The 16982-nt window shown below is 40.2% G+C and overlaps 1 protein-coding gene across 1 annotated transcript in view; it reads right to left on the bottom strand.

The window, feature by feature from the left end:
• The window catches only part of THSD4 (thrombospondin type 1 domain containing 4), a 279492-nt gene that overhangs the window by 150155 nt on the left and 112355 nt on the right, over positions 1 to 16982 (bottom strand). Inside the window, exon 7 of the mRNA XM_064668708.1 lies at positions 10111 to 10247. Coding sequence (XP_064524778.1) covers positions 10111 to 10247 — 137 coding nt within the window. The remainder of the gene's footprint in view (positions 1 to 10110; positions 10248 to 16982) is intronic.

The following is a 16982-nucleotide window of genomic DNA, read 5'->3' as shown; positions in this document are numbered from 1 at the left end:
CATGTCACCAGGTGGTACATTGGTATTACCAAAAAAAGAGAGGAGCAAACCTTTACCAATAAATATACTTCAATATTGTATTTCTAAGAACTTTGACTTAAAAATGAGGTCTGAAATATCACTGGTCAACACAGCATCATTGCTAACACTTTGCAGGCACAAAGGAGAACAGGGTTCTGCAACTGCAAACAAATTAAAAACCTGATCTCTAGACCATGGACTTCACAGGACACAGCACAGATTCAAACTGACAGAGAAAGCAACAAAACAAATCAAACTAAAATTAAATCCTAATTCCATTTATTGTTTCAATTATTGTTTTAGCACTCACCTCATAAATCCTCACACATGCAAGCCTTTATTTTCCCCCACAAATGTCCACAAATAGCCTCCCTTCTACTTCATAACCCCACCTGCCATGAGAATATACCAAGCTGCTAATAAGCTGCCTCCAGCATACATACATTGTCTTTTTTTTAATTTAGTTGTAATAACTTACAGTCTTATTGCACATTCCAATTCCACTGCAGGTTAAACTCTACTAACAGACACCATGCAAGCAAGCAGGGAGAAAGAACACAACCAAATGAGAATGGTCATAAAATATAGGATACCATACCAAGCCTGCCCTAATACTGAACAATTCTGGTTTTATTCCCCTGGCTTTTCTCAGGTTTACAGTGACAGTCTCCTAGTACAAACATTAGCAGACAGCAATGATTTCAGGAAGGGTTTCTTCCTTTTCATTTTTGTGTATGACAATCCCCCCCTGCAGTAAAGCAAGTTCCCCTGTCCCTGTCTCCAGGGACAATGGGACAACACTGATGCTGCCCCCTCAGAGCCTCTGCTGACACACAGCATCAGAGAACAAGCCCTTTCTGTGAGTCCCAAGCTTATCAGCACAATGAGATGTTGAAAGCCAAATGGCTTGAACACCACAAGTTCTGATCTCTAGCACAAGAAACATAAGTCAGCCAATTAACAGAGAAAAATCCTGTAACTAAAAACACAGTTTTTTTATTGTTATCATTTATAATTTAGGAATAATTGTGAAGTTTTCACCCATGTTCTAAATAGGAGAACAAGAATGAATATTTATGCAGCCAGTCCCCTTATTGGCCTTCTCCCCATCGCTTGCTTGTCCAGGTGTTTAACAGATCCCTTACATCTGAGCTTCAGAACCTTACTTCTCATGCACCCCTCTTTGTTTCTTCGCAATAAAATCTAAATTACTTTGTTTCCTTTTGCTATTTAACCTCATAAGAGGGGTCTTGCACCAGCTCCACGATTTTCTTTTACAATTGCTTTCCCATGCATTCCTTGAAATCGAAGGAATTTCAAATGGTTGAAATTTTTGGTTTTTTTTTTCTTTGAACTGCTGCAATGTAACACAAACCAGATCTGATTCTATTGGTTACTTAACAGGCATTAACTATAAATTAGTAATTTCTGCATAAAAGACATGACATAAAACTCTTCACCTCAGCCATGATAAAGAGTGCTCAGTTCCTCAGCAGTTTCCTCTCTTGGGAATGCAGGACCACGCTGCAAAACACCTCCCTATGAGCTATCCCAGCAGGTTTTGTTAGAGTGCAATCAGGAACAGCCTGGACTGAGAAAAATGAATAGTTCTGATATCACATTTATTACCTATTTTTATCCATATTCCTTTCTTCTTGCCTACACTTGATTTCCACATGGTGGCACAAACCCAGTAGCTCAGAAGCAAACCCAACGCTCAGGAGTTCACTTGTTTATGAACAACCAGGAGAAGGGACTGGTGTGTTAGTGAATGTTTCTTAATAAACACTCCCAACTTTGATAATAGCATATGACAAGGTTTTATCTCATTTTTTAAAGCCAAGCAAGGTGCAGATGGTGGCTCTCCTGGGAGGATACTAAACCCCTGTTTGTACTGTGAACTGAAACAACTGAGTTCATCTCCCTCACTTCCCACCCAGCAAACACTGCCAGTTGTAGACCTCAGAAAGACACTGAAAATTAATGTTAACAGCTTAAAGCAAAAAGAGAAACTTCCAAAAATGAAGTCTGACCTAAAGGGTTTGTCACTAAAAACGATATTACACTAAAATGCTGGAAAAAGGTCTAAAAGACAGGAACAGGGAAAAAAAAAAAGCCTGGCAGGGAGTTACAGAAGCTGGTTCCCTCTTCAGCTGCCAGAACCATCAGCTGACTTGGAGTCACAGACTGAACAAGAGAGTTTATATTAAATGCTAGACCCAAAGGAAGTCAGCAGCACCCAAAAGTGATCATTTGATCATTCTAATCTAGGGGAAAATTAATTATTCATAAACAAACCTGGTTTCACTTGCAGCCTCCTATACATCAACTTGTTTAATCAGGGGAAAACCCAAGGCCCAACAATGTACAATATGTTATTTTCTATTCCATTAGTATCCCCAGCAGTCTTGAAAACTAAATTTTTCTTTGTTCTACTTTGGATTTTTTTAAATATATCATTTTGAAACTAATTCAGAGAGAAGAGTACCTTGAGTATAACGAGATTGCCTAATTGTGTCACTTTATCACTACAGAGAACAGCATTTGCTTTCACAACTACTTTGACAGTGACACAATTCAGCTCATTGTGTTTTCTAACACTGTTATCCAACCTGGGAAGACAAAGGCACACTGCAGACTAAGGATTACACTCCACCTTTCTAGAAAGACATCCAAATCTGGAAAATAATTGTTAGAAAAAACCTGCAGAAATAAGAACAAAATAAAGCTCCACACAACTCCTTTACTTTGCTGTATTTCAAGCTGCTTCCCATAGGCAGGTTACACATTATCAATTATATTTGATGGGAAAAAAGAGATCCAGAGTGGAGCACAGGCAGAATCAGAATTTGGAGTAGCCATTCCAAGCCACACTCCAGCACCTACTTTTGCTCCAAACTGAATTAAAGCAAACATTTTCCGAGTGCCATGCTATATAATATTTAAAAGCAGTTAAAAACATTACAGAATGAAGATATTTTGTAAAACCATTTTAGGTTTGTTTGTTTTATTTGGTGTTTTTTGAAGTTCTACTGTTTTAACTTGCTTTTATTATTATATAGTTGCATAACATTATAGCATTAAGATGTAATATGATTGGAAGTTCTAGCATTTTAATTTTTAAACCTTCAGAGTTCTACAAGCAAGCTGTTTGCTCTTTGCTCTTTAAAAAAATTATCTAGATCAAAAATAAAGAATTTATGTCATACAATTATAAGCATCAGGTAACCTTAATTACACATTCTCTTGATATGCTATGGAACTTATAATGATAAAAAAATATTTTACAAAGCATTTACTTTTTTGAATTCTTATTTGGACATTTTTTAAGATTGAGATTTTATCTTAGGTAATCAACATCAGAACTTTCTCTCACTTAAGAAGAAAGTATGTTTAATCAGGCTTTTTATAGTAAATATATTTTATTCTACTTTTTCCCCGCAGCTCTGGGGAAAAAAATTTAACATAGTGATAACACTTTTCTCCAGTACTTAAGAGATGTAATTTGTAAGCCAAATTTTAATGTTACTGAACTATTTTGTGTATTTTCACAAGTTTCTTGTCAGGCTGTATTTTAACAAAACAGTGAAATCTCTCTTTGGGGTTTCAAGTGCTGGAATGGGGAAAAAAAAGGGTTTGTACACAGTTATGACATTCAGATCTTACATAAATTCACTTTCATTAAACTTATTAAAAATGTTCATGACTGTTTATGGTTATTTCAGTGGGTTTTATTCCACATTTATAGTGCACTAACTTAAAGTGACTCAAGAACAGCTTTACCCTCCCAGAAATGGCTTAAAACTGGGAGAAAAAAAAACCCCTAACCCAACAAAAGAGAGCAGTGGCATGAATGCTGCATTATATGGGCTGGATAAACATGGCAAATGCCACTGTAAGCAACAGCTGCCCCAACAACATCTGTGTGTCTGGGTCACTTATAATGACACAAGATGCAAAACTAGAGATTCAGAGAGCAGCTCCATGAAGAGTGAGGAGCTCCATCCTTTGGATTACCAGGGGCTGAGAGACACTGGGAAAAGAGCAAACAGAAGATCCAGTGCTTCCTCATTTCACTGGAACTGAACTGACCTGAATGCTTTGCTACTCCCAGCTGCCCAGCACCAGCTCTTACAGCAGTTCCAGCTCTGTCCAAAGGCAGGAAAGTTGTCCTTTAACTGTCTTTTACATGCAGGGATTGCACCTGCTGTGCACTGGTGTCAGAAACAACTTACATTGGGTCATGGTCAAAGATCATAAGCCAAAAAACATGTTAGTGTTGCTTTATAAATAGAGGAAGGCTGAGAGACTTTATAGACAGTGGGGTCAAGAAATCTCACAGAGGCTCACTCTGTAAAACATTTAACAAAAAACCTATGCAAACAAAGGGAAGATGTGGCAAAAAGCAGTTATTTCTTAGCTCCCAGGAACCTGTTTCTTCCATTAACACTTTACTAAGGCCCAGCAGGTGTTTCACAATGCAAAGTTTGGCATTAGCAAGTCATTCTGGAAAGCAACAATGAAGAGTCCTATTTCCAACAGCCAAGAAATTATAATGGTGTATATGAAAAGGCAGAGAGGAGGAGAGAGCATTCTGTTGTAATTACAGCTTTTCATGTTTATGGTACATTTTACAGATCAAAAACCAAGCCCTGAATATTAACAAACTAGAGATTTAATTTTCATGTGATTCTGCATTTCAGCATCTGAATGCCATGGGCTCCATAACCTACATCTTCACTGTCACAGAGCTGTGCAATCACATCCTGGGCAAAGCTCTGGTGACAATTCTCAGCGTGACCTTCTCAACACGGTGGCTCCCACACCATAAACAACCCAAGTCAGTCACTGGTTCAAGGCAGTGAATAAGAATCACTTCTAGAATAAGATCAAATAACTGGAAACAGTTTGCAACACTGGTCCTTCTCAAACACAAACAATGCTCCCAGGCCCCTGTGCTGGCTGGGGTCACACCCAAATACTGATGGCCAGAGCAGGCCACTGATGCACAGCCCAATGTTTATTTGGTACAGCTTTTCAGGCTGCTCTCAAAGCCTTTGTATCTCGTGACATAAAGCTTTACAAAGTCCCTGGTCACTGAAGAACACCCCCCTCCAATACGACCAAGTGAGATGAACAAGCAGCAGCAAACATTTTCTGGAGATGAGGTGAAGGACAGATATAGGTATTGATGTGCCCTTGATTCTGCTTTACTAAGCCAGATATTAGGGTCTTCCTCATGTTATTACTGATAAAAGAAGAACACAGTAATGCCTAAGAAGAAAGGAGAAAAGCTTCCCAGAAGCATTCTAGGGAGTACTGACTCAGAAGAATGTACACACTAAACACAAGAGGACAGAGAAAGGAAAGAAGTGGCTCCAGCTTTAAGAAAGCACACACAGAAAAAAAACAAATCCACCCCAGACCTTTTTTCAGTGTAAGCAATCAACATTACACAAATAAGTTGAGATTCCTACAGGAAACAGATTCTTTACCTTTACAAGAACAACTCTATATTCCAAGATGTATCAGTGAAGAGAATAACCCTAACTCATGGAGAGTACACACTTCTCATCATTCAGATCTGTCACTCTGATCCCACAGTCATTAAGAGTCCCCTAACTTCAAACAATCATGCCACCTCTAGCTCTCTTACCTGGACACCAGTGCACATCAGCACAGTTCCAAATGGGAGCTCCTTGCCTAATCCTGTTTTTCTGATGGAGATTTAACATACTTGGCTATGCTTCCTATAGCTGAAATAATTTACCCCCCTAGAAAGTTTCCGAGAATTTCAATATCTGATGCAATTTTTCTTTAAGGTCCATAAAATCTTCATTACCAGTCATTTTGTTACTGAAGTTACTCAGAGTGTGCATTTAAAAACTGCTTAGATATTTCCTGTTAACTTCAGAAGTTAACTAGGAGATGAAAACAAAATACAATGCAAGAGAAAAAGTAATATAAAAATCGGGAGACAGAAAATACTTGTTTCAGTTACCTTTAAAAGGTATCTGCTGTTCCCATCCAAATGAATTTTTAGGTAAAATGCTAAATAATCCTCTTGCCAAGGGCGCCCCTGCGTGGTGACCAAGGTCTGTGCAAACCCAGTTTGCTTCCCAGCTCACAAGGGACTCTTCTGCCTCCAAACCCCCAGTGAGTCAGTGCTCACACCTGCCCAAGCACTGGGAAAGGCTTCTTCTAGCAGAAGTGTCCCAGAAGTGTCCAAACCCACACCCAACACACTTCCCTACAGGTGTATTTCATAAATGATGGTCAAGGTTAATTATTAAGAGCACACTTTCCTCATACTTTGCTTTGTTCATTAAAACCTCCTCAACATTCTACTTGCATTTTATTTCTTAACTTAAAATTTACTGAATAAGAGCATCCCATTGGCTCCAAAAGAAGTATAAGGATACACTGATTTAAAATCAGCAAAAAAATACTTCAAAGGAAGAAAAGAGACACTTATGGCTCAATAGCAAGTTGACAAAGTCCCATTCGTACAGTCTTTAACAGCACTGTCAATATTTAGGGTTAGAAGAGAGGCAACAAATGTTTAAGTGTATAAAATAGCAAATGTATTAAAACAAACAATAGTGAAACAAATAGTAATAGTGAAATATACTGCAAGCCTGCATCCTGCAACAACCAGCTGCAGCACCACAGAAAAACTGCTAAAAAACAAAAGTGGAACTTTATGGGACTGTCAGAAAATGTTTGTTCACTTTCCAAAATTCATCAGAAAGAACATTGTTCAAATGTGCAGAAAAACAAATTTACACAGAAATAATGCAAGTTCATTGCTATACTTCCTTTTTCTGCACGGGTGGAATATCACCCCATTCTTCCTATTTTGCCTAGTTTTATTTTTAAATTATTTAATTCCTTTAAAAAGTTTTCATTTCATTAGGATTCAGAGTCTAGTCCACACCAGGAGGTACATAATCATTCAATGATGAGTGAGCTTTGACTGTAGTACTTGCATCATTACATGTGCCAGTTACTACATTGGGACAGACAGATAAGAAAGTGAAAAAAGATCAAGCAAAATTAGGGTATTGCATCATAAGAACATATTTTGGTTTTTTACCTCTCCTGGTAAGATTAAACAACACTTAAGTTTTATAAAAAGGCTATTATATCTAACACTGGTTATCAACAGAAAAAGGAGAGAATTAATATATTAAACATTACTTTTTTATATTAAGATAAAACTTCTCTATAATGCATTTTCAGTGTTAACAGGTGTGACTCCATTTTAGATACTGAGAACTTTTAAATGGATAATGAGAAATACCTTTACTACACACAGATTAAATTTATATTTCAGGTGAAGGTAAACCTGTCTCTATCATATTCTTTATCTTTTTTCTGAGTTATTTTTTATGTTATAGAAACATTTACCATCTTCATTTTTTCCCCTAAGAATAAAGTAAGCTGAAAATACTAACCAGAAACAATGGTCCTGAGAACAAAACAGATAATGGTTTGTAAGACAAGGGTATTATAGTTCTGGTAATGCAGAAAAATGTCCAACAGAGGGTGATAGAGACCATAAATTCATTAGGCACAACTCAATTTATCTGACTTAAAATTAAAATAATGTGTAGCTAAGGAAGAGCTCCCTACTAGTAAGGTTTGAATTATCTTCATTACTTGAGAAACATTTTCAGTTAACTGTAAATGCTGACAACTTTTCAGAAAAATATTCTCTTAAGCATCTGACAGTACAAAACTTCAATTATTTGGTTCTTTAATCATTACATCCTTCAGCTACATCCATGTTCACTCAGCAGTGTATAAAGCACTGGTAAGTAACATTATTTCATTTATTTTTAAGTGTTGCTGTTACAGAAGTGGGATGCTAAGTCTTGGAGTCCAAGGAGATGGACAATACATGCAACTTAATGTAAAAGATAAAAAAGGAGCAACACATGTAATTTTCATACAGATGAATCTATCCTGAAACTTAAAGCACTTTTAAGAAGAATGAAGGACATCTCATCCAACATCAGCTTTTCTCAAATGCAAACATGCCATTGACAACTGAGAGGTAAAGTTTCACCAGATCTGTAGCACCCACTTTCTAATCTTGTACTGTGGGAACCACTGACACCAAGAGGGAGTCAACAGTGACAGTGCTTTAGAGCACACTGGAGCTGTAATACTGTGCTTTCCTTTAGTTTGACACATTTCATATGTTTCTCTGAATACTCCCTCAAATACTAACTCAAAACTTTGAAAGAAAGAAAAGGGTGGTTCACAGACATGCAAAAAAATCTCAACACAACTGTTATGAGACCCAACAGGACAAGTTTCCTTCAGCTGACACACACCTTCATTTTACTGAGGCTGCAAGTAATGAAGGAGTGAATTGCTACAGTCCAAGAGAACTGATCACAAAAAGCTGGAAAATGTCTGAATTGAGTTCCTTTCAGAAGAAAAGCACAAACCTTTTAATATTTTAGCTAAATGTGTCTCTCAAAGCCTCCAATGTTCAGCCTCCTGCACAAGCACAGGTAATATCACTGTGTCTGAGGACTCCCTCAACTCCCTTGGCTTCCTCCAGCTCAGGCTCTCATTCCTCTTTGCTGTAGCAGAAGCATTCCCAAGTGCCTTTACCTGCCTTATCATGGCTTTCTCATGGGAATTAATTGTTTATGGGGCACTGGGCACCAGTACAGAAGTGGTTCACTGACTCTCTAAGAATGACAGACTACATCACTTTACTGAGCAATAAGCACCACTGAGGAACAGCTTCAATAAAAATCAGAATCTGGATGTGTAGATCTATTTTCAACACCTCAGGAAAAAAGAAAGGGGGTGGGTGGGGAGGTGAACAAACACTACAGCAAAAAAACACTCCTGGCCCTAAAAGAAGGCTGTGGGAAGATCTCACTGTGTCCACATCTAACGGGAGGGTAACAGAGCAGATGGAGTCAGATTCTCAGAGATGTGCACACAGAGAGACCAAGGGCACAAACTGCAACAGGGAGAATTTCAATGCAGTTTCTAGCCCAGACCTCCCATACAAACGTAGCAGTTTATACTTTTGTAATTGCACAGTACTGGGATGATTGCATGGTTGCTGGTATACTAAATCTGTTTTTCAGAGTCATAGATCAGAAGTGTCATTAAAACAAATTTCTGGCCATTTCTGAATTGGTTTGAGATCAAGGAAAGTTTTAAAGCACAATCAACTTCACACAGCTCTATCATGTACAAAGGAAATTCAAAGCTCTGGCTTTCCTTGCACTAAGAAACACAGACCAGGAACAAACACGGCCTTGTCCAGATGTGCACAAGTAAGAGGAATCTGCACATGCAGAGGACAAGGTTGCATTCATAAGTGATTTCCCCTGGCAAACCAACTATTTAAACTGAACTTGACCTTCACTATTTGAGTTCATGAGTCACATCTGACCCACTTCTGCTTCTTTTGCCAACATATATAGCAAACATCAGCCAAGCGCCAAATGCCCCTTGCTAGGAATAGATTTCTTTTACTAACTTTACTTGAAAGATTACAAACTTCTTTTTGTTTTCTAAACACTGTAACATTTTGTTTAAGATTGCTACCATCTTGCAGAAAGTGTATTTATTCCTTGCAAAGGGAATCTACACACTAAACTGCAAAAAGTCAACACGGGGGCTCCTTCTGAATCTGTGAAAAGTAACCATTCACTCAAATATTTTCCACGAGAACATCACTGCTGAGTAAATGGAGAGCCAGCAAGACCTGAGGCAAATGTGGACCAATGAGAAAAGTCAGACTGGCAGCAGCTGTAAAGCAATCAAGAGAAACCATTCTGTTGCAGACTGAGAAAAATATTTCCACTCTAAAACTGAATCAAAGAAAGATGCTGTATTTCTTTCTTATTTAAGCTGAAGTCACCCTTAAGCATTCCACTGTTTGTTCTCAGTAGACAGAAACATTAGTTAAGAAAAAACCCCAACCTGTAATAATAAAAGTTAACATTTTTCACATGTGCTTTAAAAAAATAAGACAAATAAGCAAAGCTGAAGCCAATTCCCCCCAGTTTAGCCAGTGCCCAGCAGAGTGGGCAGAGGCAGCAGGCTCACCTTGCACTGCCCCGCCACGCAGATGGCGCTGCCGTTCTGGTCGCAGGGGGTGCCGTCGATCACCGTCTCCGCCTGCCGCACGTAGAAGCGGTACCCGATGGCCCGGCAGTTCAGCTCACACTTCTGGCTTCCCTTCACTGCGGGGAGACACAAGAGTCACCATGACAAAGACTTGAAAAGGAAAAGCTCGTTAAACTAACAGTGAGGTCTGAGAGGAAGGAGTGAACAGGCCAGCTGCCCACACTGATGGATGGTGATTAAAAACCAACTCCAAGGTAATGTACAACACAGCTCAGTTATTAGGGACAGATACTTTGCTAAATGACCACGAGTATTTGTAGTTCCATAACAAATGTTGACCAGTTAGGCTTCTTAAAGCATAATAACATGTTATGGCATTTCGTGACTCCTAAGTGGCAGCAAAATTACACTGTAATTGTACAGATGTGCATCAAATGAGGCTCACTGATAGTCACTGGGCAGTTCAGGTCAATCAAGCATAATAACATCCAGCATCAAGAAACATTAAACAAAATAGATGCAAATTTGTAAAAATGAAGAGAAAAAAATATAATTTTTTTTAAAGTTGCCCTTTAGTGACTATTCCTTAGGTCAGGAGAAAATTGAGGAAAAACCACAAAAACCCTCTTTAATGTTTAAAAATTCATAAAACTCATCATTATGCAAACCTCCAAGATTTCCGCTGACAGGCAACAACCAATAGGAAATCAGTCCACTGAACTCTGGGTGAGAGGAACACAAGAGACAAGAGGCAAGAAATGTTATCTTCTCCAGTAAAAATCTGTTCCTTAAACAGATACAGCCTAACACTCCACATATCTGCTGCTATCAGGTTTGTTAACACATCTGTGCAGCCTTTCTGTTGCAAATCATCTGTCCCGTCAAAGTTGCTCACAGCTTATCACCCCTCTTTGCTGACTGAAATAACAACACCTTCCACTTCTTCCACCCACGAGCAGCACTGCTACACAGTGGCAGTGAGGTACAAACAGAAATCCTTCTTCTTTTGACAATACTTTCCCCTCACATCAGCAAGCTTCAGCTCATGCCCTAACCTGAAACAGGAACCCACTATTAATGTCACAGGAGGTGCTGTGCACCCCAGAGAACTGCTACAACATCGTAGTCACGGGATTTTCGGCTTGACTTCGGTGCAGTTTTGAATCTTCAGCTGAGACATAACAAAAGGCCAAAATAAATAAATGCAATTATATCAAATACATATTTAACATCTGGTTTCTGTAAAAGTACTGAACTTTCAGCTCAGCTTCAGTGACCCCCTGTGCAGACACAGGATTAGTGCAGACCCATTCTGAAATCTGGATCTTCCATTTCCCCTCACCCAGATATTTAACTGCCACTCACCCACATCATCTGCTGTGTCTGGCAATCTTCTGATAAAATCCTTAAAAACCTCTGCTAATGTTAAGTGAGGTCAAAGATCTGTTTATCTCATTCCCTTTTTTTGCAGAAGTCACATTTGACTAGGCAATTTTCCACTGGATACTTTTTTCTAAGATAGATTCACCATCTTATCACTCCAAGGACTTCACTTAGTTATTTAAAAAAAAAAAAAAAAGAAAGGAAACAAACCAAAAAAGCTGAGGTATTTCCTGCAGTTCAATTTCCAAGTGTAACAGTTGGGTTTAATGACAAACTGAGCATTATTCTTAGCAGCTTCATCACTTCACACATAACTATGTTCAGAATTCTCAAATAAATACAATCCAGTTTCAGTGATTTATTACAATTTAAGTCAACTTGTCCTTTTCTGTGTCTCAAAGTGTCCTATTTTTATAACATACAACACCAGCAATTAAGCAGCACCTCTAAAGTGTACATTTTCTTATCTTCCAATTCCCTGAAATCAAGTCTAACAAGCCATTTAGGGTTTCTGAAATATCCTTATCTTTTATGTTGATTCCCCTTAGTTCAAAGTGTCCCAAAACCTCACATTCCCATTCTCTTCCTCTCCTGATTCTCCCCCATTTGTTTTTGGTGCTTTAAAATATTTATTCTTTAAATTATCAGCTGTCCTTCCAGATCCCAATAAAAGTTTTGTGCTACTCAAAGATGAAGAAATTAACTGCTGAAGCAGAGAATTTTTGTCTGGACCTGTCTCTTCCTTCGCTTCTGCTGTGGTAGGTCAGCCCCCTGCACTGCTAAGGCAGCACACTAACAGTCCCAACCAGACTGCAATTACTTTCTCTGTAAAAAATTATTCCCATTTCATAATTTCTGTGTTTCATTCTTTTTTTATTAGGAACTGTTTCTGCTCATATAAAAAGAAATATTAGAACAGTCACTGGCTTTGACCTCAATCAGACTTTAATGACAAACAAATCCTATAACCCTTTAGCCTTTGGTATTCAGATTCCTTTGATAAGGTACCACCTTGTTTAGGCATATACCAATTGCTACTATCTAAAGACAATATTCCCAGATGTGAAAGATGCGAAAAAACTTCTCTACAAAGAGTAAAATCTGTTAACTGAATTGCCCCTGTTGAATGAGGGGCATTTCCCACAGGATTTTATGTCAGTATTATGTATTATTGTGTACGATGCAGAAATTACAGAACACATTTCAGAATTCCCATGCAAAACAAGACACCACAGTAGTAAAAAAGTACTCCACTGCTTATTAACCTCACACTTATGCTGACACCCTCCTCTACCTTGTGTTTTGCCACAACTCTTGAGGTTTTACAGTTTAAGCAGTAGGTCAAGCTGCACTATTGGCTTGGCAACTGGACATAAAATGTCAATTAAACAAGGAGCTGTGAAGTGATTGATCCCACACAGGCATGAGTTTTGAGCACCATGTCATCTGATCCCAGACTTTACAAAAGGATCTATCTGACCTCTGGGAACACAGTAAGGCTTCTAGGTGAAGACCTTCCAAACTAGCTGGCAGGAAGACACATTTCCACAAAAAAAAAAAAAAAAAAAGGGCTCTTTTTAAGTGACACATTTACTAAGACAGTTCAATATATAGGTACTGTTCAACATGTCCTCCTAATGTATTTGCTTTTCATTCACATGTCCACCTTAGCACAAGCAAGTCTTTGTGGAAATTCACACCTTATCCTACCTTATTAAAAAGTGGACTTGGTTGAAATTTAATGCTACCACACAGGTTCTGCCAGACACAGTCATTATTGATTTAACCAAAGAAGGCGCCTTTGGTAAATAATCCTAGTAACATGTAATGTTTGGTTTTCATTTAACAGACTAAAAAATATCTCGATCAAAAAATCAGTACTTTTCTCTCAAAGTCTCAGGGATATCCTGGTCTTCTCTGAACTGCAAGACTCAGGAGGTTTTTTTATAAATCCTCTGTTGGAACTTACCTTCCACCTTTCCTTACGAGGAGTGAGACCCAGCCATGCTAAAACAGGGCCTCAGCACAGTTCCCCCACCTTCCACTTCACCAGCAAGGACACTGAGACTTCATGTTTTGTTACAAACTGCACCTGCTGTGCATCATAGGGCAGACACAGATGTTATCACACTATAACCAGTGGCTGGAGTTCAAAGTGGGTTTTCAGCAGCATTTCAGGCTGAGTTGTCTCTGCTGACCCTCTGGGAAGCACGAGCGAGCAAGGGACAAAATGTCCTCCACCGGGATTCACAGGCTGACACTCAAGGAATAATCCTGATCTTTTAATCCCACTACTGAGAAAGCACAGGTTTGTCCAAGCCCACGACACACTCCCAGCTCGAGGCAGTGTCACCCTGACGGGGCTGAACAGGCCCAGCACTATGGGCAGGTCTGGCCACCGCCGGCGCCTCAGGGCGAGGGCAGCGCCCGCCAAATATGGCAGGTCCTGAGGGAGAAAACTCACGGGAGAGACATTGGAACAAGTGGGCCAATAACCTAAACCTCCCTGCAGCTGAACACACTTGTTCTTCTCTGGGACTCGCACTGGGTCCAGCCATTCCCAGGAGCCATTCCCAGCCATTCCCAGGAGCACAGCTCTGCCCGCGCTGCCTCCGAGCCGGCTGGGCCCTGAGGGAGCTGATGGCCACAAGGGAAGCAGTGAGGGCCGGGCAGTGCTGGCAGCAATGGTGTCGTGTGTGGGGGGCAAATCAGCCTCTGCACCACCTTACTCTCATCCCACTGAAAATGGCACTCACTGGCTTCATTAAATGAAAGTGTAAAAAAAATCAGTGACCTCACAAAACACCCAGCCCAAATCTAAAGCCCACGCACGGTTGGAAAGGCAGAAAGTCACTCCTTTGGAAACATTCCCACTTGAGAGTTTATGAATAGACCTGTTTGCATTTCACTGAGAAAGAATAATTCCAACTAACACTGTGCTGAGCTGCCCTGGTGCCACGGTGAGCAGCACAGTGCCCAAATTGCAGCCGCTGTCCCTGATGCTGGGCAGGGCTGGCACAGCCCAGGGCAATGTGTGTGGCTGCACATTCCACCTGTCACAGGACCAGAACCTGCCAGCCCTGCACAGCCCCTGTGCCCACTCTGTGCTCAGGCCTTCCACCTCCTGATCCTCCACCCGCACACCAAAGCATGTGCGGGGAGGGCATTTGGATTTCACGTCAGCTCTTCCCTTTCTTCCTCTTCCAGCGCATTCTGCCACCTCCACCGATCCCCAGCCCAAGGACAGGCCGCAGGAGGCACAGGCACGGTGGATAAGGAGGCCAAGCTGTGGATGACCTACTCGGCAGCAAGCTTGAAGAGATACAGGGAGAGCTCGGCAGGCAGCTTGCCAATGCACGGAATTTCAATCTAATGATACTCTTAGGAAAAAATGTTACAAGAAAGAGCGTCCAACCACAATACCTTTGATAAATAATGTATTCGGTTGTTCAAAGGGAAATTAAAAATAACCACAGACCAAAAAAACCCCCAGGAAATAATGCCCAAGTCAAATCAGAATGCAAGTGATCAGTGAACTAATGACAGCGTGCACAACCAGACACTGACTGCCCTGACAGAACGTACCAAGTTCCTCCTTGCTGTCTCAGCTCCTGAGACTGCAGCTGCTTGGAGCATGTGCTGTCTCTCACGGCACACACATCGAATCTCTTGCCACAGAGAACACTGACTGTAGGTACAATTCCAATAAATGATACAACAAAGGAATTTCACATTCCCCGTGCCGTGAGTAGGGACTGGAATGTACTAAACCTCCTTGATGGTTCCTCAGTCCAAACCTTAAATTAATGTGAGATCCAGGCTCCCCATTGTTATCTACACAGCAGTTTTAGTTCTCCACTGAACATTACAGAATGCTTTTACCATTTGTCAGTTTTTGTAAGTTTGCCTAAACATCTAAAAATAGTTAATAACAAGCTCTGCAATTTGAGAAACATGCCTCGAGGGTGCCCACAGAGAAGTGGCATCCACACTCTTGGCAAGCAAATTTCACATTCATGTTAACACTACATTATAGGATTAAGCAAATTTAAATTAGGCTTCATTCTGTGTGCACACTGCCTTGTAAAGTCAACTTCAGTGCTTCTCAATAACGAGCCAAAATAGACACATCCATGATGTGTCAGTAACAATTGTTCCAGGAACAAGTTGTCTCTGCATAGCTCAGTTATTTTCAGGGCCCAGCTTGCCATGGGCTGTAATTCAGTATTTACTCATGATAAAAGCAATGAATCTGCTTTGCAGGAAGTGTAATGGGGCATAGCAGACACTGGAAAAACTTTTAAGAGATGTGCTCATGTCTATCCATGTAACATTTACTTCAGTTAAAGCTTATCAATGCTATGGGATTGCAGGGATGCACTTGCAGGTGACTGACATTCTCCTGCACCTTCTCCTGAGGGTGGGGAGGCCCTGGCCCAGGTTACCCAGAGAAGCTCTGGCTGCCCCATCCCTGGAAGTGTTCAAGGCCAGGCTGGATGAAGCTCTGAGCAACCTGGTCTAATGAAAGGTGTCCCTGCCCGTGGCAGGGGGGTCAGAATGAGATTTAAGGGTCTTTAAGGCCCCTTAAAGGTTCTGTTTTCATATAGGAAGTGCTTCAAGACACGTGTACATCCAGGAAAACAAAGGCAGGTCCAACACAGTACTGGAAGGAGCCCCGTCCTGCACACTGCTGTGGCTGTAAGTTGACAGCTCCACTGCAGACTCAGTGACACACCAGGCCAGGCACAGACCTAAATATGACAATTGCACACTAAAGAGTATCCAGCAGTGATCACCTGTGGAGCTCAGGGTGGATGACAAGTGTTGGTGTGCTACTGCATGCAGGCAACCCAGCTTGTGCAGCTTCCTGTACAAAGAAGGAAACATAACACACCACATTCTCTACAAAGCTTTCAAGAAAGCAGAGCTACTTTAATTAAAATTTCCTTTAGACTATGCCAGCTTAGCTATCAGCACTGCAACATTAGCTCCAGCTTAGCAGTTTAGGAGGCTCTAAGGTCCATAAGAGAAAACTGAACCCAAATCAGGTTGGTTTTCCACTGATGGACAGTTACAAGTGTTCAAAGTGGCCAGAAGGAATAATGCTTTTTTATAGCAGTTACCTGTTGCCAGATTTCTAAATCACAATATGCAAACATTTTCCAGGAAATAATTAGCATGTAACAACATTTGGTCTCTCCAACAGAAATAGTAATGTGATGTGGTCTGTTTTATTTGAGTCTCTTTTGATACTTTGTCCTTATTAGGCTTGGGAACATCTCTTGACAATAACCAGAAAAGGTTGTGTATATTTCTCTTTCTTTGTCCCTTTCAGTTTTGTTAACTTCTTATAAACTTTTATTACCCTGGCTCAGATTTTTTTTCAAAAAACATTTTCCATTCTTCATTCCAGTGATGGAGGAACATTTCCCTTTTTTTTCTACTTCCACTTTTCATTTTCTCATGTA

Source organism: Pseudopipra pipra, chromosome 12 (genome assembly GCF_036250125.1).
Source record: "Pseudopipra pipra isolate bDixPip1 chromosome 12, bDixPip1.hap1, whole genome shotgun sequence".
NCBI classification, from domain to species: domain Eukaryota; kingdom Metazoa; phylum Chordata; class Aves; order Passeriformes; family Pipridae; genus Pseudopipra; species Pseudopipra pipra.
This window is presented reverse-complemented; position numbering and strand designations above follow the sequence as displayed.